At 34.1% G+C, this 27,974-nt stretch overlaps 2 protein-coding genes across 3 annotated transcripts in view; one reads left to right on the forward strand and one right to left on the reverse strand.

Moving 5' to 3' along the window:
• LOC132547023 (Bardet-Biedl syndrome 2 protein homolog) overlaps positions 1-10,029 on the reverse strand; it is a 21,126-nt gene extending 11,097 nt beyond the window's left edge. For both annotated transcript variants that reach the window (XR_009554088.1, XM_060210758.1), the window contains exons 1-15: positions 9,956-10,029; positions 9,348-9,484; positions 8,091-8,309; positions 7,619-7,744; positions 6,242-6,304; positions 5,721-5,798; positions 5,458-5,562; positions 4,292-4,378; positions 4,034-4,111; positions 3,086-3,143; positions 2,440-2,537; positions 1,560-2,021; positions 982-1,038; positions 721-754; positions 526-589 (exon numbers count right to left, since the gene is read on the reverse strand). Coding sequence is in view for 1 of the 2 variants with exons in the window: in XM_060210758.1 (XP_060066741.1) it covers positions 526-589; positions 721-754; positions 982-1,038; positions 1,560-2,021; positions 2,440-2,537; positions 3,086-3,143; positions 4,034-4,111; positions 4,292-4,378; positions 5,458-5,562; positions 5,721-5,798; positions 6,242-6,304; positions 7,619-7,744; positions 8,091-8,309; positions 9,348-9,464 (1,646 nt within the window). In the remaining variant the exon portion in view is untranslated. The remainder of the gene's footprint in view (positions 1-525; positions 590-720; positions 755-981; positions 1,039-1,559; positions 2,022-2,439; positions 2,538-3,085; positions 3,144-4,033; positions 4,112-4,291; positions 4,379-5,457; positions 5,563-5,720; positions 5,799-6,241; positions 6,305-7,618; positions 7,745-8,090; positions 8,310-9,347; positions 9,485-9,955) is intronic.
• Positions 10,030-10,308: 279 nt separating this feature from the next.
• LOC132547019 (uncharacterized protein KIAA2013 homolog) lies at positions 10,309-27,909 on the forward strand. Its single transcript, XM_060210753.1, has 14 exons — positions 10,309-10,444; positions 11,794-11,891; positions 12,363-12,620; positions 13,018-13,076; positions 13,755-13,859; positions 14,382-14,455; positions 14,730-14,870; positions 15,415-15,523; positions 16,823-16,891; positions 17,485-17,684; positions 18,322-18,434; positions 19,135-19,399; positions 19,630-19,754; positions 21,810-27,909. Exons 1-14 carry the CDS (start codon positions 10,317-10,319, stop codon positions 21,995-21,997), a joined length of 1,932 nt encoding a protein of 643 aa, XP_060066736.1. The 5' UTR covers positions 10,309-10,316; the 3' UTR covers positions 21,998-27,909.
• The last annotated feature ends 65 nt before the right edge of the window (positions 27,910-27,974 follow it).

A 27,974-nucleotide genomic window follows, 5' to 3' on the forward strand; every position in this document is an offset into this window, starting at 1 on the left:
ATAAGAAAGCATTACAGGGTTTTCCATAAGAGCCGGTCGCCAGCCAATTTGACCAGCTACTTTGATAATTTGGCCGCCTACACCAATCCAGTTCCGTAATAATGTTCCGTACACGACTACACGTACACGGCAGGCTGGCCTCCTACTTTCACTACACAGCCTGCTGCTAACAAAATTATGGAAAACCCTGCATTAAGTAAGTTTGATTTATCCATAAACTTATATTTTATTGATACTAACAGTGACTTTTGAGATTTGATCTTTTGACCCAAGTAATCAATGATATGTTTGACAAGGGCTAGGTGAATGTGTCTGAAAATTAGGTCAATAGGTTGGAGAAGTGTGTCTGAAATAAAGTTGGTACAATTATAGACAACCAATAAGAGAAGTCTGATGCCTGCAGGTGTAGTCTAACTTTAAAATAGGTGAAAATTTGAAGCCAAGAATACTTGGAGATATGATATATAATGTAGATAGGACATGCTATACAAAGTAGACATAAAACTGTTTAGCCTTGTTACTTACATTACATGACTTTCTCCTTCAAATATTCCTTCAGCAAATATCAATACTGCTTTAATGGCCGTGTCTGTTAAACAGAAAAACATGCATTAGATAGAAAACACACAAAAAACATACCAACACAATATAATTTCTTATTTTTGTGTATCCTATCTTAACACAGTACTATAAGAACAAGTATAACATCAACATACTTACCATTTGTTGTCCCTATGAATAATTCCACATGAGGCTGAAAGACAGATAGAAAAAAATGATATATTTAGTAGTCACTTTTTACACTTCTACCTCCCAGAAACGATGTATTATCAAAAGTTTTAAAGTAATTTTCTAAACTGCTTCATTTTTGAAAGTCTTTTTCTACTCATCACCTTGTAAATAATCAAGCTAATAGCAAATTAATACCCTATAGAAATGAGAATTGTTTTAGTTTTACAGAGGGACACATGATTTACTTACTGGTTTTCCCTCTTCTCCTGTGTTTACCCTCAGTGTTGTTTGTAGTTGAGTGGCAGCCTATCAAAGTAAAAAGATCATTCTTAAATTTTGAATTCACACAGTATATATAAATCATAGGTTATATAGCTTAAATAATAAATTGCACAGAAATCAAAATATCACACTATAACAGAAAATGTTCATACATCACAGGTATTGCCAGGTATATCAAATTTACAAAAGACAAGGAACAAAATTACAAGAACTGAGATGTATACTCCCATCACAGGTATTGCCAGGTATATCAAATTTACAAAAGACAAGGAATAAAATTACAAGAACTGAGATGTATACTCCCATCACAGGTATTGCCAGGTATATCAAATTTACAAAAAACAAGGAATGAAATTACAAGAACTGAGATGTATACTCCCATCACAGGTATTGCCAGGTATATCAAATTTACAAAAGACAAGGAACAAAATTACAAGAACTGAGATGTATACTTACAGGAATAACTCCCATCACAGGTATTGCCAGGTATGTCAAATTTACAAAAAACAAGGAATGAAATTACAAGAACTGAGATGTGTACTTACAGGAATAACTCCCATCTTTTGGGCATCATATTCTCCAGGAGGAAAAGGTCTTTCAGCTGAGAACCTGGCTGCAACACTTCCAACACCTCTATCCCCTCCCAAACCTCCCCCACCTCCAGGGCCACCTTCTCCAAGACCTCCTTGTCCTCCATGGCCATCTGCATCAACCCCATCTGGTCCTCCAACACCTCCAGCACCACCTGTGCCACCCCCCGCTCCACCCATGCCACCCCCAGCTCCGCCTTTGCCGCCCCCTGCTCCACCCATGCCACCTCCAGCTCCTGCTCCAGCTGCACCCATTCCACCAGGTCCTGATCCTCCCATGCCACCACCTCCTCCTCCCATCCCTCCACCACTACTGCTGCTGTAGCCTCGAGATGCAGCATTTGACGCCAAAGCAGTTGCTGCCACAGCTCCAGCTTTTGTGTTCTCATCATAGTTCTTCAGCTCCATCATCAGGTTCTATCAATACAAAGCAAATCCACTGTCTATACACAAAATTGTTTTGATAAAGAACTGCCCATCAAAATCGTTGCCTTTTTAAAACACAGTCTATAAAGAAGTTTATGAAGACTACTATACACTTTTTAACCTACTTCCTGATTCACAAAGCATATACCTGAATTGCCAGTCTAACATGTTTTTCCTACAATAGGTCATCCCTGGCAATAAAGTAATCCACATCTTTTGCAGTCTTGTAAGAAATGTAAACAAAAACAATATTGTTGCCCTGTTATATGACTATCCCCCCTTACTCTACGCCACAAGTTATATGTTAAACAGGCCCCTGTGCTTATTGCAAAACACTACCACAAAATATATACCAAGACAATGTATGTGTCAAGATGCCCTGATATGGGGGAAGAGCTCGGATGTTTACCTGTTTACGTAGACTAAGGTCACGAATTGTTTCCTGTTCCATGTTAGCATCCATCAGGTTACCTCTCATCTCTATTGGGGCTGGGTTGTATCCCTTTACTGAAATTACACAAAATGTCATAATATATTCAAAGATCACTATAAAATCTGAGGTATGTCTACTATGATCCAAAGAAACTTGTGACGTCTCCCCATTTCATAATTTCCTATATTTTACTCTCAAAATATCTCTACAACTTGATTTGATAAAAGAATTGGATCATTTACTGTTAAAAAGTGTTTATAAGTATCAAAATACATATCGAAGTTGGAAGTGATCAAATCTGTTCTTAATGATAATCACGCAAATGGATTGTTGCAAAGAAAATCTTCTGACCCTGTATTCTGAGGGCATGATACAATAGTCCCTCACACACTCAACATGGTTAGCTTCAATACATTATTGGAGAGATTTCATGCAGGATATTTGGCTTCAAAACAAAATATGTACTAGCATGAAATTTTTCACTTCTTTCAAATTAGATTTTTGAGGTGACTTGCAGATACAATCATTATAACACACAAATCAAACTTTAATAAAAGGCTCATGCCTGATGTAATAATAGTATATTAAGAGAAGTTAACATCCTAATAATGATGGGTTATACCTTCTCCTTCAGCAGATACACATATCAGCTGTTGTGAGCCATCAAGACGGTAGTCACCCTGTAACCAATAACATTATATTGTACAATGTACGGTCAAAATAGTTATATACAAGGGTCATTGGAGACAGTTAATGCTCCCCGAAAGGTACAAAATTAAAGAATGAAAAATAACAAGGGGCAACAATTCCTAAATAATACAAAGAGAGTTATGTTTCTTGTACACTGCACTTCTCCTCATCAAGATCTATCTACCTATGAAGTTCATGTTGATACATCTTATAAATTTTGTGTTATGCTCCAGACAATATCTAAATATGAAAAATAGCAAAGGGCAATAACTCCTTTATTATGCTAAAGATAGTTATGGTTTTTGTGCTACTACATGCTCTGCCTTCAGGGAGCATAATAAAATACATATTATTGATTATATAAACTTCAAATTTTATTCAAAAACTCAACCTTGTATATGAAAGTGTCAATATTATTCAACACCATGATTAATTTCTGTGAAATCTTTTATATTTATTATGTTTGGGAAATTTATATTCATTATGTTTGTGGATACTCTTTATTTATATGTCCTCAAAAAGTTTAAATAAGTTTTAGTAGATTTATTGAGCTATATTAATCCACAAAATCAAGTGTCCATGAAATGTTTTGAAAAACCATAAAAATTGAGCCATCATTTTACAGTATTACATCAATGTATAACAAGTTCATACACAATAGTATTACATCAATGTATAACAAGTTCATACACAATAGTATTACATCAATGTATAACAAGTTCATACACAATAGTATTACATCAATGTATAACAAGTTCATACACAATAGTATTACATCAATGTATAACAAGTTCATACACAATAGTATTACATCAATGTATAACAAGTTCATACACAATATCAATATCAACAAAATATCAGTGATAAAATAAATAATCACCTGTACGATGCCTGCAACTGGGTGATTGAATGTGTCTTTGTAGATTACCTCCCCTGTCCTGTCACTCCGTACATCAATCTTAAATAGATGAAAAATCAGGATAACAATTCAGATCCACTTCCTAATGAAACAACAACCTACAGTGATAATATAAAGTATAATATTCTGTATTGCTATTAAATAAAAAGAGTAAGCCAAAGTGACATTAAACATGTTACAGTGATTCTAATAAACACACATAGATATGTAATAGATTACCTTGCCATTGCTCCAACCTGTAATCAATTCAGACACCCCATCAGAGTCAAGATCAAAACTGTGGATAGCAAGGGCCTGGTTCTTAGACTGAAAATAATTCAAACGTATCTATATATGAAAGCCATTGATCTGACAGTCCAATACATACATCCCTGAATATAACCTACTCTTATCAGTTCTATATATAAGTAACAACCACTTAAAAGAAAGACTCCTCTCTAACATGACACCTGTCTACAGTAGTATCTGTCTAAATGTAAACTGTCTACAGTGATCTCTGTCTAAATGTAACCTATCTACAGTAGTATCTGTCTAAATGTAACCTGTCTACAGTAGTATCTGTCTAAATGTAAACTGTCTACAGTGATCTCTGTCTAAATGTAAACTGTCTACAGTGATCTCTGTCTAAATGTAAACTGTCTACAGTGATCTCTGTCTAAATGTAACCTGTCTACAGTAGTATCTGTCTAAATGTAAACTGTCTACAGTGATCTCTGTCTAAATGTAACCTGTCTACAGCAGTATCTGTCTACATGTAACCTGTCTACAGTGATCTCTGTCTAAAGTGACCCCTGTCTATGAAGACCCCTGTCTAAAGCTACTCTGCTATAATGACCCCTGTCTACAGTGATCTCAGTCTATAGTGATCCCTATCTACTTTGACCCCATTTCTATAATGATCTATCATCTTAAGAGGACTGTCCAATTTGACATCTTTCTACAAAGATGATATGAATAAGTATTTTCTCTCTCCAATAAACCCTTATTCACAATTTAATATATCTATATTTAACAATTATACAAAGCCTCTTTTGAGAAATCTGTTCATTGAAAGCAAACATTTCTAAATGTTAATATATATATATATTATAAAGGCATGGAATTTTGTTTAAATGAAAATATAAAAAGGAAATTTGTGTTTAATTAACAGCTATAAAACTGTCCACATACATGTACAGTTTCTTTACTGGAATTTTCTGCAGTTGACTTCCATAATAATGAAACAACAAAAATAATATTCTCATAAAATTTAGCAGGTAAAAATGTGGTAGTTGACTTTTATGTAAAAGGTTTGTAAGATCTTTTCCAATGAAATTTATATCATAACATTAAAACATACAATGTGTTTATCCTGTAATTATTAAAGTGCAGTTTTCAGTACATACTTTGATCCTCCAGTAGCGCGAGGACCTGTCATACACGCCCACTGTGCCATTCGCCAATGTGTATCCAAACCGACTGTCCATCATTGGGCACAAACAAGTGATGGCCTGCAAAATGAGTATATCATTATATCATTACATCATTCATTTCTGATGCTTACTTTAGTGATAATTCAAGTTTGTTTTGAAAATTTCTGACATAGATATTAATGCTGAATGTGACAAATGACACATCAGTTTTGTATGAAAACAGGAACTAGTGTTACCTCAGTTTCTGTCATTTCAGCCAAAATCTCATCCTCACGAAAGACACGGATGTCAAAATCTTCTGAGCCAACCACAAGCTACAGAAGAAAAATAAAAAATCAAGATTTTTAATTCTACAAATTTCATATCAGCATTTCAAATACATGTAATTTAATAATTCTGTTTTTTAAGTTTTTATTTGATCATACTATAATATTGCTTAACTATGTTATAAAGCAGACATTGCTTCAAATCAATTTTGAATAATGACACATTAGGCAAGAACAATTCTTTTTAAAAAGGATTCAGTCAGCACAAGTAGTATATTCAAAATTAATAGATAAAAAAATCACTGATTACAAATAGGCATTATGTTACACAATGGTAAAAAATTGAGTTTCTTTCATGACAAAACAAATCTTTTGTTGCTTGCATGGTTTTTCTTTTTCCTTTCTTCAGATACAAAATATATATTTACAACAGTATCATCAAACGATATTTAGCGTATCTTTTGAGATTAGTTAGCGTTGTTGATCCTGACCTCATTTTGTCCATCGCTGCTGAAGTCTACCAATGCTAGAGAACACACATTGTCACCTGTCACCTGATGAAGAAAAAAACATGATGTCTTACATAATTCATTAACTTATTCAGACTTATAGACTGCTCATTTATATTTCCCCTGCTCTTTTTCTGGGCTTGTTGTGAATTCTGATGCTCCTTTCCAAGCATCCTACTCACCAAAGGCAAAACTTTGATGTAAAGTAGCTGTTTACTGTACGTATATCCTGAAACCATATCTATGTAATTATATGTTTACAAGTTGATAATAGTGTCACATTAAAATCACTTATTGTATCAGTCATGTACCCCATCTATCTTGAGTCATCGAAGATAAACTCAGTAAAAACAACATACAAGCACAATTTTCCAAATGACTGGATCCTATCACTTACTACGTATTTGAAGATAATTAAGTTAAATACTTAATGATAAAATAAACAGAATATATGGGCCAATAACAGGTCTCATCACATATGTAACAAAATAGGATTTAGATATATTGTTACAAAATGTGGTTTAGATATTAGTGTAACTCAGATACATAAATCAATAATCTTTGACTGACTGACTGATAAATTTTATCAATACGTAATATTGGGTAGACTGGATGGGAATTATGAATGCACACCGATATTTTGTAACTGTATTTACAGTGGACAGCACTGATATCTTCTGATCCTATTAGTCTATTCGGTAAAACAGCTGGATTTTCATATGGAATTGGTTGAAATAAGTTAGCTTAAACAACAGTTTGTTTAATCTTCAATAGTATATCAATATAACACATACAGGTAGTTCACAGGGGTGTGGATAATTACTTGCATATATATACTTAGGTTGGTGCAGTCTGGGCCCCAAGAATCTTATCAGTGGGTGTACAGCTTCGGCCAGTAAATTAATTAGAGACTATCCCCACTTCCTTGATAATCCAACTTATGCAATTTCCCGTTCGGACAGTGGCCACCTAATAGTAGAGTAATTATTAGGGTCTATTTCAAGTAACAAATTAGCAGGGGGAATCTCAACCTTGCACCTCGAGTACAGGTGGCTATACTTCAACAATCGTATCATCTAGTAACAAGTGAAGTCCATATTAGGGGATGGCCAGACAAGTTTGGTCCAGAGTAAGATAAAAGGGGGGAGATCTTTCGGTTAGAACACACGGTCTTGGGGGAGCCCACCAGATGGACAGTTCTGATACGAGACACAATGTGAAGTACTAGTATGAGTATATGAACTCTACATGTTGATGAGATGTTGCTTTTGTACATGTAACATCATTATTATTCAACATGTAATAAACATGGCTATTACCAACAAGTAAGTGTGTTTACACCTACTGTGTTACACATACCGTCCAGAATATATCATTGCCCTCCATGTCGTAGCCCTGTAATGTACAGTTTCCTCCAACAATGGCCATGGGGTCTTCTATAGCGCCAAGTCGACCAATAACTATACAATTTGAACCATCCGCGGTCTGTTAACAAACAATTATCATTTCCTTATGGAAAACTGTACAGGCAATACTGAACTTGTCAATAATGATAATAATTTTCCGTGGGTAATGAACCAATTTGGCCAAAGACATCAGGATTTAGAAAGTGATTATTAATGTACAATTTGACCAAATGATTATTAACAACTCATTATATCAAAAGACTCAAGAAATTATTTCTAAATTGGAAAAAAGTAGGCAAATAAATGTAATTCTTATATATGAAATATAGAGACTTGATAAAAATGCTTTACCAATTCAGTCTTTTTCAGTTATTTCAGTTGATTTCTGTACAAAATATTTTCATATTTAGTTAATTGACACCTACATCTTTGTAAAACAGATCACTATTATTATCAACATCATATGCCAGCAGGTTTGTGTGTGTGCCAACTGTTAGGATGTCATTCTCCTTGTCTGGGACAAGCTGGCCAGCTGACACTGATGACACTTGTTGATTGACACTTAGAAGGTTGATATCTCCATCTGAAGTGATGTCCAATCGTCCTCCTTTTAAACCACGATTGTGGGGATTGTGTATCAGCACCTGAAAAGAATAGATATTTCTTCTATAAAATGATTTAAAACTAAGCATGAGAACAGAAATCATTTCTCACTATTTCTTTTTTATCTTTACTAATATAATCATAAGAACAATATTCCATTAATATGCAAAAAAACTTAATTGGGAAACAGACACTCTATCTGAATAGAAGGTAATTTTACAAGCTTTATTCCACACAATGGATAATTTTCTGAAGACTTTTTCTCAATTTTAAACAGAATAATTTTCCCTGTGTACACATAGTGTACATTCAGAACAATTCACCAAATACTTTATGTACACTGGTATTTACCTTTCTATGTACACTGGTATTTACCTTTCTATGTACTATACAAAGACTGGTTTCATACAAACTGTGAACAAGGTAATTTTCTGCCTTACATACAGAGGGAAGATTTCTGTAGACTAATTTATACATATGGTAATTTCACATAAATTCATACAGCTGAGACAGAAATAGTGTTACATTTCAATATTGAGTCATATCTGCCAATAAAGGCCATCTAAAAGAGAAGAAAAATTGGTCTTTATAGTCAAGTGGGCTTAATAAAGAGGTACAATAACTATGAATTGATTGTCCATGTGAAGTGTGCCATCAAGTGTGAGTTTCACTTTCCCCTTGAACATGGGTTGAAGATCACTGGCAGGAGGGGATGGTGTCTGCTGGGTTAGTTGTTGTCCCAGAGATGGCGTGTTGGTTTTCTTGAGTGGATTTTACTCTAACATCCGAAACAAAACACATGTTGCCTTAGTGACACTGAAATAAAAGTTCTACCGAGCTTATGCTGATGAACTTATAAACCAGGTACCCAGGTATTACAAAAGTAAATCTTCATTTTCACATCAGAAGAGTAATAAGGGCTTTTTTATGAACCAGTATTATTTCATTACACCAGTGATTTTTACATTTGGTTTGATTACCTGCAAGACCGATTTCTAGATATCAGTTATGAAGGCAACAATGTTACATGTGAGTATAATCATACTGTCAAAATTATTTTGTTATATTTCAAGTGTTACCTTTCCTGCTGTTGTAGCACAGGTGAGGGATGCCTGGACGCCATCATACTTTCCAATGGTAACCATACGGGGGTTAACCTTGTGGTTGATCTTTAGATTGAAAATTGGCACCAACATATTGAATAGTTCAAAATTTCCTGGAAAAAAATGGGAGTAATTATAAATAGCCGTATCAAATATTTGGTCCTGACTGCTGGATCAATAAGTCAAAATAATAAATTTTCTATTATTCAAATGGTTTTGAATCTACTGTCAGCAGTTTGTGCACAACCCTGCATATGGGTATAACAGTCCTGCATTTGACTATTACCAATAATGGGAATATGCGGGGTTGTGCCTAAGCCGTTCAGACTTCAAATTACAAAATGAAAGAAACAAGATGTCAAGCAATATTTGCATTTTTGACAACACATTCAAATTTTAATGTCAACACAACTGTCGTATATAAAGTTTTACTCCACAAGCAATATTCAGTTGATTCAGTCATACGAATCATAAACATTTGTAAACGGCGCTCAATCAGATTGAGTCATTGACAACCCACCACAGGAATATGTTCCTGCTATTTTGTTGTAATATATACCGCAGTAAATATATAATTAACTTACTTTGCAAACATTAGGTAGCTTCTTAGAGATATGCGGCAGTGATCAGGTACGTTTCTTCCTTATTTACATCTTTCCTACCACTAAACTAACGAATTTATTACAGAGGAGCCGACAGGAATTTTTACCGGAAGTTACAGTGTTTCCTTCAGGGGTGAATGGAAATTCTTGTTAAATGTTCAAAACATTTTACGCAACCAAGCTTGATATTCGCTGATTTATACACATTTATTTTATGGTGTAGTTATAATTGAAGGTTGTTATTTACTATCCAAAATTACGAATAAGCTTATTACATTTTATTGTCTGCGGGACAGAAGCAAACTGTCATGGCGGGTTAGATGTGGCAATCGCGCCGTGGAGTATGAATAATGGTCTGATTTTCGCACGACGCTTGTTTTGTTGCAAATTACCGATAGTTTTCAGAAGTCGCCAGATGTGGTGGAAGGGACCTTTACAGAATTCTTTCAGTAGAATTAATTCTTTGAGCAGGTAAACACTCTGTTATCATTCTTGTAGTGTCAGCTGAGAAGTATCGATCCCTGGGGATTCATCCCATGTCAGTTCGTATTAGCTTGTGAAATGTCGTGTGTAACCTGTTGCCAGTTTTTAAATAAAAAATGGGCCTTGTTATAACTCATTAGGGCGTTATCATTAGAATGCATTGTCATGACTGCCTTGACGACAATGTGATTTTATGCTAATTCTCAAAAAAAAAATAACACTCGTAGCGAACAGCATTCATAGGACTATGAACGGAATAACAGTCATTTAAGTCGGACATATCCAGAGTTAGTTTCATGATTACCTACGAGCATTTTCTAAGCCCTACCTTGCACTAATTACAGGTTTGCAACACGCGCATGCATTTCAAACCATCCAAACCAGCTTATTTTATGATTGTGATGTTTTAATTTAAACTCAGTTCCAGTTTATTTTCTGTGGTCATCCTAAAATAATTGCTTTGATAAAGGTATGTGAAATGGTTTTGATCTTGACATGACAAACCTCCAAGATAATGGACTGTCAAGATTCTGGCAAAAAGTGAATTAAATATTTGCATTGTAATTAGGGTGCACACATTTATCATTAGACTATAATACAACCATTCATCCATATAGCTGTACATGTGACTATCTGTAAATGTATACAGCATTATTAATGTTCTAGGTTATCTTACAAATGCTACAATATGCACTTCCTGTATAGGAACTTACAATCAGGAAATTAGATCTGTTAGATATAGGTATTATTAGCCATAACAATCTTCATAATTTTATGCATGTTTATGCTGTAATACATAAAATCAACATACATATTGCACACTTGTAAGAACAAACACAGTGAATCCAGTCTACAATCCATTCATATGCTCACTGACAAATCGTCAAAGTCCTGGTATCAAACTTCACTTGTATTTATGACTGTATAGAAATCATGTCACTTACACTTAATTCATTCTCATTTGATATGTATCATTATGTATATTGAGCATGGGCAGCTAGGTTTCTTTTGTTGTTCAGTTACTTTGTGTGTGTGTGTGTGTGTGTTTGTGTGTGAGTGTGATATTCACTTGACTTCACTTCATAGTATATACACTATTGTGCTTAAGCGCCTGCTCTGTTAGAATGCACGTGTATGTTAAAAGTATATGGTACATCTATACATAGTTTATATTGGTTATTGAAATGCTCATGAGATGTGTAAAATCAGAAAAAAAGATATTGTAAAAATACCTTTATACTGTTGAAATGATGTAACTGTCATTGTATTTTATATAAAGCAAGACATTGTTATGTCAAAAAATGAAATAAATTCAACAATATTTGTTTTTTTTTCAGGTCCAGAAAAGTTATCCTGTTTATTTTGTTGCTGTTGTTGTTCCTGTATTTCCTTGGACCATATTTTTTTCGGACACAGACAACACAAATTAATCTTGGTAAATAAGAAAAGAAAATCATTCATCACTAGTGTGATTATATGCATTGAGTTTTGTTAGCTTTTAAGAGAATTTTACAATTGTAGATTCAAATTAAATTGGATTTGTTTCCTTACATTTAGTATATATTTCGCTATAACTTGTTCTGGTCAACAAGAGCAAGCATTCACACAGAACCACAACACTAAAGATCTGTTTTATATACATCATTCACATACAATAAACATATGCATACCATGAAGATTAGGAAAATGAAATGTCCCTTTTTTTGTCATTTAATGTATGTAAAGAAGACCTCTTGAAAACCCTATGTATAATGAGAATTTGTTTGATTTAATATTGAATATATACCAGTATACTACTTTTATATTTTATCATAATGTTTAAGAAAAAGGGAAATACTACATTAATTTTTTATGAAAAAGTAAGGTTATTAATTACATTGTAAGATATGTTTGTTTCCTTTTGTAGATGTACTGGACAGTTGTGTAGAAGACAAGGTCCGGTATTTTCATAAAGCCACTCAGAGTTTTGATGCCTTTGTGAACAGCCCTGGAGTATCAGGAGCAGAAGGGCGTCACTATCCAGCTTATGTTGGTAACGGTCATGTGGCTGCAGCCCTGGGCAGTAGTAATGGATTGTTTGTACGCCTCAATAGAGCACTCTCCCTCCCAGTCAAGTTCTACCCCATCGTGTCAGCATTTATGGAAAACACACCACCTGTGAAAGGTTAATATAGACCATGGCTCTTAGATTTTGGTGATCCCTCCTTCAGACTCCATCAGTTTACATGTTTCATGTCCAAGTTTTACAGCAGTGATAATTGATAAATCAGAAACTACAAAAAAATCAGTTTTGTATATTCAAGTAATTGAGTCTTTTTCTTATTTTCTTTTTTTTTTCAAATTTTTCCTCGGAAGTTTATTGAGTTAAATGTGTGTCAAAAGCTTAGATTGCAAAACAGACTATTTGATAATATTAACTGGTTCAAGAATGATATTATAATATGCTGATTGTATACTGATTGCAGAATGGATTAATTCTGGTTGGTCATGTTTTCTAGATCAAATTGAGTTGATTTTCTGGTATTATTAAAAAATTCAAGTTTAGATTAAATCTTTTTCAGAAGTGACAGCTTTACACATCAAATCTGGGATTGCTTACAAGATACAAACAATTCATGTTGTAAGTTTTCTATATTTAATGTCAATATTTTGGGGTAATGTATCTGTTTTTTTAATTAATTTTTTTTATACATACATGTTATTTTGTATTAATAATGACAATGGTAATATCAGTGATATGGTCAATCATTGATATCAAGTGGATCAAATAATATGATGGATAAAGAAATAACAACAGTACAGATATATGTGTAAATTGGCAAATTTTTGAGGCAATCTACCCCTTTATCAAGACACAAATTTTTATATATATATCATACATGGAACAAGTTAATATAGAACAATATTTTGATAATGTCCCGTATACTTAATGCTATACTAAGTGATAACCGCAACATCAACCAGTAACAAAAACAATGTACATGGCCTAGGTATTCAGAACATTAACTCTGTATTCAGTCTATGCCCTATGTTGTTGCTAATAAGAAATTTATGTGTCCCTAGTAATGGTAAACATGTAATTAACAAGCATACCATATTTATCCCAATAATAAGCACACTTGCATATGTATTGCTGCCCACTAGAATTACCAATAAATATATCAATATCCTTTGATAAGCCCGCCCTCGTCTTTGAGTAGGAGGCTTCTGTACTTCTGTACTTATAACAGTACAGTAATGGAGTAGACTATCCTTGTCAACTTACATGAATACATTTTAGTTTTGTTTCTTTCTTTAGGAATCAGGATGGACTGGTTCCTGTGTTTCCATTGGAACACAGTTGTATGCCCACAGGTCAAGGCCATCTGTGCTTGTGCAAGATATCAAACTTTCTAACCCAAGTGTAGGTATTAGTTCATTTATTTTGTAAAGTTGATGAAATTTTGAATTAATTATCTTGAGAGCATCTTTGTACATATATTACATGGTAAAGTTTCACCAATAGATACACCAATTCTTTCTTGTTCTTCCTTAATATTAAGAATTAGAATTCCAAATATCAAGTAGATAGTCACTATTCGCTGTTAACTCAATACCCATGGCCCCAGTGGAAGAAATTCAAGTAAACTCTTGAATGTCAAAGCTTTAGTAAAACAGTTCAAAGATATTTTACACAAATCAGCTGTAATTTGATTTTATGGCTTCAGTCTTAAGAAAGCGTTGCATTAATTTTAATTATATCAGCTCATTTTTGGTATTTCTTTTGGCCGCAAATATTGTGGGTTTCGCTTCCTTGATATTAGGTCAATGAACTTATTTCTCGTTGCATATACATAATGTACTTTAAAATTTTCAGACTAAAATGTTGACAGATTTCTGTCATACCTGGTAAAGTTTGAAATTTCATTAAATAATTGATTTTCAGAAAAATCAAGTGGTTGTAGACTTGGACCAGATTGGAGATTCTGGATGGGAGGGTGCCAAATCATCTCTGAAAAGGTAATAAGTATATAGTGTATATTGTACTTTGATATGGCTCAATGTTTGAGTACATTACCAAACAATTATAAACACACTTTAGTATTGACCTGTATTTGATGATTACTGTGGTTTGGTTTATATAAGTCAGGAAATAAAAAGTGAATCATTATAATAGTCAAGCTTATGTCCGGAAAAAATATTGTGAACAAAATGACTGTCCATCAAGTGAACTTTGTATTATAGATTGGTGGATGTTTGCTTTGATAATAGTGGTTTTTGTTTTGTGTGACAGTGCTAAGAACAATGTTGGGGAAGATGTCCAGTACAGTTTGACCTCTGGGGCAGTCAGTAGCCAGGAGTCTGGTTATGTCTCATATGTCACTGTGGCAACGGTCAAACTACCAGAAAAGTTCATCAAAATCCAGGCAGGAAAGTAAGTTTAAATTCCATTGGTTTAAGATTTTGATGGATTGTTAAAAAGGAAGATCATACAAAAGAAAATTAACGTCTTAATGCTGTGCTCACTGGAAACTGCTGAACTGGATTATATTCAAACAAGCAAATGAGATTAAAAATGGTCATAGCTCAGAACTTGTGCTTTTTATCACATGAAGAAATTGTAGACCTCCTGAACATATTGCTGAGATATGAATTTATTTGATTTGAAAAGATGAGCAGCATATTCAGAGATAGTTCTAGAGCGATTAGTGAAATTCTTCTTACCTCTTACTATCTTATAATATAGATATGTACAAAATAAATTATTTTTTCATTTGAAATAGCTTTTATTCTGTTACAACTTGGTTGGGAAACTCCAAAATTCAAATTGCACAATAACACCTTCCCTCCCTCACTCCTCCTCCAAAGGATACACTGTAACATGTAAAATAGATATATTCCTGGACTATTTGAAATAAATAGATCAGAAAGATACTGTTTAAGTAGTTTTGTCTTGAGTATATATGTTTTACTTACAGAACTAAAATGTTACATGTGGTGACTGTGGTACACTATACTGCTCCAATGCCGAAGGGTATGAGGGATCCCAACCTTGTCTTCAAAGACCTTGAGGAAAAAGTGGACAAGGTAGGGCTATTATAAGACATCAATACGAGGAAAAAGTGGACAAGGTAGGGCTATTATAAGACATAAATACAAGGAAAAAGTGGACAAGGTAGGGCTATTATAAGACATAAATACAAGGAAAAAGTGGACAAGGTAGGGCTATTATGAGACATAAATACAAGGAAAAAGTGGACAAGGTAGGGCTATTATAAGACATAAATACGAGGAAAAAGTGGACAAGGTAGGGCTATTATAAGACATAAATACAAGGAAAAAGTGGACAAGGTAGGGCTATTATAAGACATAAATACAAGGAAAAAGTGGACAAGGTAGGGCTATTATAAGACATAAATACAAGGAAAAAGTGGACAAGGTAGGGCTATTATGAGACATAAATACAAGGAAAAAGTGGACAAGGTAGGGCTATTATAAGACATAAATACGAGGAAAAAGTGGACAAGGTAGGGCTATTATAAGACATAAATACAAGGAAAAAGTGGACAAGGTAGGGCTATTATAAGACATAAATACAAGGAAAAAGTGGACAAGGTAGGGCTATTTTAAGACATAAATATGAGGAAAACGTGGACAAGGTAGGGCTATTATAAGACATAAATACGAGGAAAAAGTGGACAAGGTAGGGCTATTATAAGACATAAATACGAGGAAAAAGTGGACAAGGTAGGGCCATTATAAGACATAAATACAAGGAAAAAGTGGACAAGGTAGGGCTATTATAAGACATAAATACGAGGAAAAAGTGGACAAGGTAGGGCTATTATGAGACATAAATACAAGGAAAAAGTGGACAAGGTAGGGCTATTATGAGACATAAATACAAGGAAAAAGTGGACAAGGTAGGGCTATTATGAGACATAAATACAAGGAAAAAGTGGACAAGGTAGGGCTATTATAAGACATAAATTCTGAAAGGTTCAATGTAATAGTAGAAATATTTATTAATATAATTAACAAAATGACTCAGGGTTTGATAAAGCAGCTTCAGAAACTAGCAACCTTCAATCAAAGTATAAACGATGGAAATGACTATGTTATTTCTAACCATTCCTTGTCTAACTGGTTTGTGATTAAGCAGATGTTAGTCAACAGTATTTATTAGGCTAACTGTAAATAACCCAAGTTTAGCCTTATCAAGGCGATAAGTACTTCACATTTCAACACATATGAGCATTTCGTTCATGTCTTACTGTATTTTCATTACATAAGATACATAATATGTGCAGTAATTTTATAAATAAAGCTCTTCTGTTTAGACTTTATTGTAAAGACTTCTCAGAAAGATAAATTTGATTGTTTCAGGATATGTTAGAAGTGTTGAAAATGGATGCCACTGGCCTGAGGGAGGAACATATCCATGTTTGGAATAAAGTAAGTAAATCTAATAGATAATGGTGAACACTCCAGCATGAATGAACCTATCTATCAACATATCATTATACAGATAGGTCAAAGGTCAGGTAAAAGTAAGTAAATTTAATAGGTATTGGTGAACACTCCAGCATGAATGAACCTATCTATCAACATATCATTATACAGATGGGTCAAAGGTCAGGTAAAATTAAGTAAATTTAATAGGTAATGGTGAACACTCCAGCATGAATGAACCTATCTATCAACATATCATTATACAGATGGGTCAAAGGTCAGGTAAAATTAAGTAAATCTAATAGATAATGGTGAACACTTCAGCATGAATGAACATATCTATCAACATATCATTATACAGATGGGTCAAAGGTCAGGTAAAAGTAAGTAAATCTAATAGGTAATGGTGAACACTCCAGCATGAATGAACCTATCTATCAACATATCATTATACAGATGGGTCAAAGGTCAGGTAAAATAAGTTTGCCGTCAGATTTTTGTTATAAGTTTCAAAGCTCAAGGAAATCAATAAGAAAGTAAAATCTAGATTATGTGATGTTTTATGCCCAAATTGTACAATGGTATCTATGCTACAGTTATGGCAGAGTGGGTTTGGAATCAGCTACTCGAAGGCCAGCGGAGCTTTAAATGGTGACAAGATCAACTCCACTATGTATTACGTGATGAGTAATATCCCTGCACCTCTTCACAGTGTCACCTCTACACAGAAAGAGCGTACAGAGATATACCGCACACTCCACTACCCAGACAGGTGTTACGGAGGTCATTCAACTCTGTAAGTATTCAATATTAGTTTATTCAATTTTACAATCAAGCTTCCTCACAAAAGTCTGAGAGGCATTACAACAATCATTTTATCTGAAAGGTGTTTTGGGAGTCACACTAAGTATTTTGTTCATAAATCTAAGCATTGTTAGGGTTGGTAAACTGTTTGTGTGTTCGACATGTAACAGAATTCTTACTGATAATGCAGAGACCATTTCAAAGTATAAGCAATATGTGAGATGTCAAAGTAGCCTTTCCATGCTGAAAACGTTCTTACCTACCTCAAGTCTGATAGCTATTATCAAAGTTATTTATACCATATCTTGTACAAGTCTGACAGTATAGTGCTGTCAGTTTGTGAGATTTCCATACCTTTCACAGGTCACTGTCTGGGTCATGACACAATCTCTCAATTATTTACAGAATTGTTATGTAAAGACCGCAATGCACTTTGGGACACCAAACCAATCCATATTATATTCAAACCTTCGGTAAATGAAGTCACAACATGACAACCCATCATCTGTACAAAATAATCACATGATCATGTGACTAATAGGCCAGCACCAGGCAACTGTGTACAAGCCGAAGTATTTTCCCTAATTTCTGTACCATGTACATTTATCATGGTTTTATCTTCCTTACAGTCATGCCAACACTCTGTGGGTGGATGTGTCAGACGAAGATGACATCGCCAGAGTAACCACAACATGGATGATCACGTTAGAGAAACAAGGCTGCTCTGTCATGGTGAAAGCAGGTAAAAACAGTTAGGAACTTGTCACGTTCGAAAACTTTCAATGGTCAGTGTCAGTTTTAGCTTGCTGTAACTCCATAGTCAATTTGGCCCAAAAGGGGAAATTTTGTATAAATGGTATGTCTCATCCCCTTGGGGCCTGAGGAGCAGGGCCCAATAGGGGTAACAGAGAAAAATCTTTAAAATCTTCTCCTCATGCGGGAATGCCTTAATTTTCACTGAAGCATTGTTGGATGAAGAGGAATCAATTTCTTATAAATGGTGGGTCTCCATCCCCTTAGGTGGCAGGAGGGAGGGAGGGTGCCAGCCCAATAGGAGAAATAGAACAAATTCTTGAAAACCCTACTCCTCCTGTAGGAATGATTGGGTTTTGTCAAAATATAGTCTGAAGCATTGTTGGGTGAAGGGAAATCAATTTGGTATGGATGGTAGGTCTTGGCCTCCTGAGGTGAGGTCCAATAGGGGAAATAGAGCAAATTCTTTAAAATCCTACTCCTCGTAAAGGAATGATTGTATTTTGCATGAATTTGGTATGATGCATTCTGGGGTGAAGGGAAACAATTTTTTTTATAAACAGTGGGTCTCAGCCATCTTTACTTGATTAAGAAACCATTGTTTTGAATTGATAAGGCTTCAAAGTGGTTTTGTGATGTAACCTTACCTAGGACATCATCTTATCGGGACATGTCTACTATTGTTGTAGGTGCTGAGGGTGTGATACAGGCTATGGTGTTGAGCCTTGGAGCATTAAGATTTGCTAATGATCACCTGGAATTTGCCATGGAGCCCAAGGACCTACATCGGGATCTGTTTTTCCACAGAATTAACTATGGGAATAATACACACGTTAATGTGTCCGTTATAGTTGGTGAAGACAACAGGGCTAATATATACGTGGCCCTAGATCGTAATGATCGACCATACTATGCTTGTGATGCTGGCTGTATTGATGCCCCAGCAGCTCTCAGGTAAATATCAAGGCCATTATTTTAGAAAATTGAGCACGGAATGGGGAATAAAAGGCTAATTTATTCCATAAAAAAACAATACAAATTGTCCTGGATTCCTATCTTGAACTCTTTTGATTTTTGGCAAATTAACAATAAAGAAATGAGCTGTGTAAACAAATTTTTTTTAATTGGAAAATTAAAATTTATACAGAAATAAACAAAAAATATAAATGTTGCTTTAATTACAGTAAGGAGCTGAAGCAGTTCCCAGTGAAACAGACTAAGCCACTAACTTCCATCTTGTACATAACAGCTGACAAAATTCACATGGAGGAGCTCAAACATGCCATCCACGTGGAAAACATAGTAGAAGGTAAAACACCATGACACTCGTTATGTATATTTCAGATCACTACACTGGTACGAGGGTGGTCTAGTGACATGTTGATCACTTTTCACCTTGCTGTCAGGAGTTGATTCCTGAAAATGGTATGAAAAGGTATGGGGTCACCTGCCAGATCCTGTGGGTTTTCCTTGGATACTCAAGTTTCCCCCTCGCACACTTCAATGCAAGCCAACAAGAGTGATTGTGATGTGTTCTGATGATCACTTTCATTGAGCATTGCTGAAAAAATTATCTGACCAAGTGATAATCTGTTTGAAATGCCACTTTTTATTGGCTGTTATATTAGTGGTAATCTTTAATTACCAGTCAGATGTTGTAAAACAGGGGTAGGGATAACCTAGTTTGAAAACGTTTTACGCCTTACCGCTGCTCAAGGTATTTAAGCAATAAATGATATAATGAAGGATGATATTCTGATGTTATGATCACATGGATTTTTAACCTTTTATATGATAGGTTATTTACACTGAATCATTTAGGAAAGATGATTACAACATCAGTAGAGATGTAAGCAGCCCAATGAAGGTTTTCAGGGCATATGTGACAATTTTCTATATTCCATCAATTCAGACATTATTTTGTGAAAGCTTATGTTAAAATCAGTTCAATCTTAGGCTTTGAACCAGAAATGTATTCTTGGAACTTAAAAGAAGACAGCATAATGAGGACATTGACATTACCTGGTGTGATGACCCTTGAATCATTGTTAAAAAAATTTGATAAACTAAACACAATTTATCATAAATTTCCATTCATATTCAATTATTTTCTCATCATGTCTTTTGAAAAATAATCTTTGTTTCTTTGATATGCATACCAAAGAAAAGGAAAACTTAGTAGTATGGCACCAAATGACAAAGTGTTTTTAACCAATTTTTATGCTTGGATTGGGCTAGCCAATTAAAAAAACAAATGCACCAGACTTCCATGGACCTAGCACGACCTTACATGTTAGCGGGTTGTTCTCTTGTAAAACGGGTCGTTCTGTTAGGGAGTTGCAAGGTGTGATAAGTTGGCAGATTGGAATGGGTCAATGGTTACAGAATGCGTCCAGGTGTGAGACATAGCCCTAGAGCCCTTGAATCCATAGTTTTTGTCCTCACTTACCTGTGATTTACCTTTGAGAGTTTTTTTGTGATAATTGTTGCTCTCATAAAAATAAGTGACGTCAGATACTGGATTACTTCAAATATATAGTGAAAAAAATCGACACTTCAAGAAAAGGTGATATTAACCAGATAATGACATTAACAGAAGTGACATTAAATGGTTTCCAATGTATTACCCAATAGCTTGCTTGGCATTTGTTGTAAAATAAGTACCATAAATTTTCGCGTATAGTGCGCACTTTTTCAAGCTAAAACTGTCGTGTTTAAAAGGGGGTGCGCATTATACGCAGGAACATGCCATTCTTGGGGCTATCATTCCCGAGTTCTGCGTCCGCCATATTGGATTACCTCCCTTCACATAGTTATATGTAAAAGTCGTCGGTCATTTTTGATAGTTTGGAGATAAAAACAACAAAAATAAAATAAATTAAAATAAATTTCGAATGTTTTAATCATCGGCCATTCATGCTAGCATTACGGTGAATCTAATTTTTTTAAGTTTGTATTTTAGCACTGGTACTTCTGGCAAAAATGATAAGTTTGTAATTGAGTTATATGGTCCTGTATAAGATATAGAGAAATATTGCTCTTCTTCCTGCTTGGGTGTCAAATTTTTCCCAGACCGCCGCGAGTAGGGGAGGGGAATTAATGTAATGTGCATAATGCTTTAAATACAACTAATGTTTGTATTCTGTTGATCATTGTTTTACCTGATTGCAATTGACACATACATTGTGTCAATTATGGAAATATATGTATGATGGGTGTTGCTTAAAAGTGTAACACATTATCCTAATACATTTTGCTGTTAAATGTAGGCCTCTTGGATCACATTACAGGATGTTGATTTCTGACTTTCAGGGTTTATTTATTTGTTTATTTATTTATTTATATTTATTTATTTATTTTTCAGCACCAGCCCATGAGCATCATGTGATTGCCCTCCACAAGCATGGCCATCACTTTGGGGGTCTGCCCACCATATTCTGGGCGTCCATTGCATTCCTTGTCATCGTGTTCCATATGTTCCTGTGTAAACTGATATATAATGAATACTGTGCCGGCCAGGATCGCTTCATAAGAGGTCGTTACAATGTATAACACATGTAGGCCCCTCTTGTAGGGGCACTTCACTAAACATTATGCTTTATATCATACCAATATTTTGGAGACATCCATTTTTTTGGCAAAATTCTTTTTCATAAAACAAATAAGGAATGATAACATATTTGTGTTATGTGGATGAAACAGAGACTGAACTTTTTCAATATTTTGAAGGACTGAATATTTATTTTCCTGACAAAAAAGAAAAAAAACTTCATTAATTTCACTCATTGTTCAGTTTGTTTGGCCACATCACACATCAAAAAGTTTCTCATCACACATCAAAAAGTTTCTAACATGTTTATTGAGTTATAACAGATGAACTGAATTGACTGCATTGTAACATATATATCACTGGGTTAATTCAGTACCTTTTTCTTCAATCAGGGTTGGCGTTGGATATTTTATAAAATTAAATTGGCCCTGCTGTATATTTTGAAAAGCAATCTCAAAAATAACTGGGTTCCTTTTTATTGATGTCTATGCTTCTAAGGGCTGTGGGGATGGCTCTGACGTAAACTCTGTGAATCAAAGATACAAACATGGTGATAATATTTGATCAACCCTGATATCCTAGAACTATTCTGATAATGTTGTGATTATGTATAGGGTTTGTTTACTGTCGTTGTGAATCCTACTACCAATAAGGAGGGTTTCGGGGATGATGACAGGTGATATACCAAAAGTAAGAAAACCTCATCAATATTTGGATTGGATGCTGTGCTGGATTCTGATATCCATACTGTGTCCTGTTTTACTGTGAGATCAGTTTTACGAATCAGATGTAAATATGGTTTATTTAAATAGTAGAATTGTGACTATGTTGACATATTAGTATTTTGTTGTTGTTTTCTATCAAATACATATTTGCTTAAATGACACAGTAATGTAAATACTTGTAATTTATGATATTGATGTAAGATTTATGACGATAATTAAGACGAATATTGACGTTATTTATAAAAATAGTAACACAAATAGTTAATTCAGAAACAGAGAAAGGATCCTATGATTGTAGCCATAAAGACAACAATGGGAGATATAAACATTGTTTATCCAATACATATCACCAATTGCTGATTTCACACAACATATTTATCCCACATAGACGATATGCATTGGAAATAGTAAAGGTGGACAGGGATAGTTGTCTTAAAGCTGAAATCTCTTTTTTCTACCAACACTGTTATGCAATCGCCACAATCAATAAGATCAAGATAAAACTTCATTGGTTATATTATAAAACCATAAAAGTTGATTATCTCAGGTTAAGTGTATTGATGATTGACCTGAAGTTGACTTATCTAACACAAGCTTCATCTCCTGATCAATCTCTTAGGGCAAATATTCATACAAGCCTCATCTCCTGATCAATCTCTTATAGCAAATATTCATACAAGCCTCATCTCCTGATCAATCTCTTAGGGCAAATATTCATACAAGCCTCATCTCCTGATCAATCTCTTATAGCAAATATTCATACAAGCCTCATCTCCTGATCAATCTCTTAGGGCAAATATTCATACAAGCCTCATCTCCTGATCAATCTCTTAGGGCAAATATTCATACAAGCCTCATCTCCTGATCAATCTCTTATAGCAAATATTCATACAAGCCTCATCTCCTGATCAATCTCTTATAGCAAATATTCATACAAGCCTCATCTCCTGATCAATCTCTTAGGGCAAATATTCATATAATACCTTTTCGTCATTCACTTTCTATGGAAAGAAATGTTTTATCATTGTAACATGGGTTGTTTCTACCATCAGCCATGATAAGGTAAATTGTTTAAGCTGTTCATAATCTTCAGTAGACAAAGTCTGATGCCCTATCTTATTATTCTGAAATAAACATTGACAATACTTTTAAAAAAAAATAGTAGAAATAATTAAACTTTTCTAGAGGGGTGTTAACACAGTGCAGTTGCAGTTAAAACTTGCTTGAAAGTGTGAAATGTATTGATTTTGAATGTAGCACCCAGTACTCATATGATTGCATTAGTAGTGGAAGAAAGATTTAAAACATTAACATAATTGTTGGAAGTAGCAGTTTACATATACTGAGTATAGCTAAACAAAGTATTATCTGTGTAAAATTTACTTGATTTGTTCAGAGAAGTTGTTAAGAAGGGGAATATTTAGCAGTCTCACTGTGTTACAGTGTTTCTTGATAGTCTCACAGACTTCCCAACATTAGAGAAAAATTCAGGTTCTGCTGCCCCTGTTGTGACCCCAGGGATTTAATTTTGTTGGTTTCAGTGCTTTATCAATATTGTCTTTGTAGTCATATTTTGTGTTTTTATGATGACAAACAGAAAACCATTTGTTATTACTTACATAAGTAGTACCCATTACGAGGCAGACAAGATCCTGTTCTATTGTAGAACTATGACTAAGTAGTAAAGCTACACAAGTTCATTAGATCACACACTGATATGTGTCATGTTAGATTGTAGAAAATAACCTTCACATGTATGGTCATCTTTATAGGTATTTCTTTCTGAAATATTTTGTGGTGGAAAATGCATTTTTGCTGCTAGTGCAACTTAACTATGAGTTTTTGCTGTGTTTTGTCTGTGTTGTGTATGAAGGTATATATATATATAAACAGACACTGCTGTAGAAGTCTGGTATATTAAGCTGTGGTAGCCATACATAACCCATGACTCAAAGTAGGAAGACTGGTTTATTTCAATACACTGATATAACAGTTGTTGACATTGTAGAACATTTTCTTTGGGTTGGTAATGTCAATAGAATAGGAGTTGTTATAACACCAGTAAGAGATTTAAGTGTGACATTTTATCTTTACCTCCATACACAACACAAGACTATTTCAATGAAGATGGCCAGGTAGTCATGGAAATGCTTTAATTTTCTACTGGTTTTATTATAAGAATTTCTTGCAGTTGTTAACCGTTTGACTGAAACTGCAATTGGATTTGGATGAGCTTACTGCCAATCAATCAAGTGGTGTGCATATGAAACCATTTAAGTCTTGAAGTGTGTCTGTGATTTGTATTTTATGACATTACAATATTAAGATGTTTACTTCAGATATCGTCATGTGATAATCTAAGAAATCCACAAAAACAACATCCAGGCTCCCCTTGTTAGCAAAATACTGATCACTTAAGTATTTCCCCTTAATAGAATTTTACTGTGAGCATTTTCAAAAAAGCTTTCAAGGTTTTCCATAGTGGTGTCATCAACCATGGCAAAATTGGAAACATATACAATGTTTACTATGCATGTTTATGGATATGTATTTTGTAGATATAAGCACAAACACATAAAGTAACGTGTTTATAATAGAAAAGGATACAAAACATTGGTAAGGATGATGGGACTATTTATAGAGAAATGTTTGTGAGGACATTGTTTAATATACCTAGATACCTAATGTATCATTGTTATATGTTAATGACATATTCCTGGGAACTTCAAAATATTGTAGCCATGGAAATTCAAGCACTTTTAATTGTTGCATTTTTCTTGAAGATTTTTTATAAGTTTTTCTCAGTATCAAATTAAAGTTTGTAAACTAGCCAGATCAAATATTTAGGTAATGATAATGTTCCTGGGATTTATATATATCAGTAATATGTAAAACTAGGCTGTTGAAATAGCTGCCAGTCAGTAATTGAAAACCAACTGTTAGTTTATCAGAATGTATTGTGCTTACCGTTATACACATGGCACTTGGTATCATCAGATTTGTGCTTGGCCTTTAATTAGAATTTAATAAGACATGAAAGCATTATGAAGTGAGGTGTATCTGACGTCAGAATTTGTTCGAGGTAGAATAAAAATAGGAAAGTTCTTAGAAGTGCAGTGTATTCCATGAAGACCATCATTTATCATCACTTTTCTTGTTTTCTCATTAAATTTCATTAGACATTGCCTACATAAGGAAGAACACGTCCAGCTTGTCACATGCAGGAATTTTTTCCTTGGTGCCTGATGTTTCTGAGAGAGATAAGTTGTCTTTGAATTAGATTTAAGATGCTTTAGAAGGAACTAATGAGTGATAATTATCTTCAATATGTTTAATAAATACTTACTGTACTTTCTTTGTTACTCGGATACATTATCATATCAATGTCATTTTACAGAAAAATTCATTTTACAGTTATCCATATGTGTATCATGATATCATATATTGTAAGTTTCAATGTGTGAATGAACTGTTATTGATCACCAGTGTGAGAATGTCTGTCTGTAGTGGGGTTACAGTGTTGGGTGTAAAATAGACAGTTTAAGTGACAATTAAGTAGAGGCTGTTGCTGTCTCTGTTGTTAACATTTTACCAAGTTGTGGCTGTTATGAAAGGTATCTTTATATCTGAATATTTAACTGAATGTCCTGTTATTTTAACAGTTTAAAAAAACTCTGGTCAAGAATCTTCTAACTTAAACAATGGAAACTACGAGAATGAAAAAGAGCAAAGCTCTCCCACTGCCGATCCTTACAGTTTCAAGGGCATTTAATATATCAACCCTGGAGAGATATATAAATATACAAGTTTTTTTTTCATGACAGACAAATTAGAGGGTTTTAAAACCACTACACCACAAGGTAATAAGCAATGTCCAAGCATGTTTCCATTTTAATTTTGAAATGTCTTCATTGATGTTCGCAAGATCATCAAATAATTCCTTTCCAGGTAGCGGAGTTTAACGAGTTTATGACTGCTGTACTCATGTACATACTGATTCGGGGAAAATGTGGAAGCTTGTCAAGAAAGTAGAGTTATATATTATCATGTTATTTATTGAGTGTGTTTTGTGGATGTTAAATGTAAATGTTGACAGGATACATGGACACTACTTCAGTGTTTTGTGGACGTTATATGTGATTACTGACAGGATACATGGACACTACTTCGGTGTTTTGTGGATGTTATACGTGATTACTGACAGGATACATGGACACTACTTCAGTGTTTTGTGGATGTTATATGCGATTACTGACAGGATACATGGACACTACTTCGATGTTTCTTTGACACTATGTATGTGACGAGCGGAAGTAATTAGTGTTGTTGATTCTTTTGTGTACTTTGTGATATCATATTCTTTTGTCTCCAAGAAAAACTATACTTCAAATTTACACCATATGAAAACAGAAAAGTTCTTCAGTAAAAATATTTTCATGATACAATATTCACTTTATTTTTATTCATGAATGGCAGTGATCATTTTATCCAAAGCATTTGGCATAAATGTCTCGCCCAAGGACACGTTGACAGCAGCAAAGGATTCAGTTCAGAACAGTCCATGATATCAGTATCCTGAGAAACACAAAACACCCAGTAGGTATTGTTGAACCATACACCCTTGTATATGATGTGGTACGAATGTTTTGAAAATTGCACAACTTATGAACACTAAAAATGACTTTGAAAATTCTTTTTCTTAGAGACAATGGATGTTAACATGTTAATAATACAGGCCTTGGAGGGGTAACTGGTTTATGTACAGCTGTGGGAACTTTGACTAGCAATGTAAATATATACTTATTTTTATATCCAGGGAGTTAAAAATTGATGTTTGTATGATAGTGCTAAAGTTATCATGGATGCTTCACATTGTTTGTTGACTAGTAGGGAGTAATATTCTCCATCAGGTCACTCACATCACAAAGACAAGTTTTGATCAATTAAGGAAAATATGCAAATAATAACAAAAACAAAAAAAAACAATAAAAAAAAAACACAAAAAAACAAAAGAAAAATACTTGGAATGATTTTTTATTGAAATTCATTTTTAGTCAACATTCTTTGTGGAGGGTCTGTGATAATATGTGGTTGCCTGTTCTGTGGTTCAGATAGATTGTGTGAATGGGTTTTCAAATTAATGATTAATTTTTTATCTAATTTTAATCAATAAAATGACACAATTCTAATGTTGAGTTTTCTTTATTCAATTTGACAATTTCATTGTTGTTTTGACCAGCACAGATAGGATCAG

The sequence above is a fragment of the Ylistrum balloti genome, unplaced genomic scaffold (genome assembly GCF_031769215.1).
Source record: "Ylistrum balloti isolate Yb309-2 unplaced genomic scaffold, AGI_CSIRO_Ybal_v1 Utg369928, whole genome shotgun sequence".
In the NCBI taxonomy this organism is placed as follows: domain Eukaryota; kingdom Metazoa; phylum Mollusca; class Bivalvia; order Pectinida; family Pectinidae; genus Ylistrum; species Ylistrum balloti.

What these genes read in the sequence shown, in the direction of transcription:
- LOC132547019 (XM_060210753.1), top strand. Translation starts at nt 10,317, where the DNA reads ATGAATAATGGTCTGATTTTCGCACGACGCTTGTTTTGTTGCAAATTA. An exon ending in AGATACAAACAATTCATGTT is followed by an intron (nt 13,077 to 13,754) that starts GTAAGTTTTCTA and finishes TTCTTTCTTTAG; the next exon opens with GAATCAGGATGGACTGGTTC. An exon ending in TCAAACTTTCTAACCCAAGT is followed by an intron (nt 13,860 to 14,381) that starts GTAGGTATTAGT and finishes ATTGATTTTCAG; the next exon opens with AAAAATCAAGTGGTTGTAGA.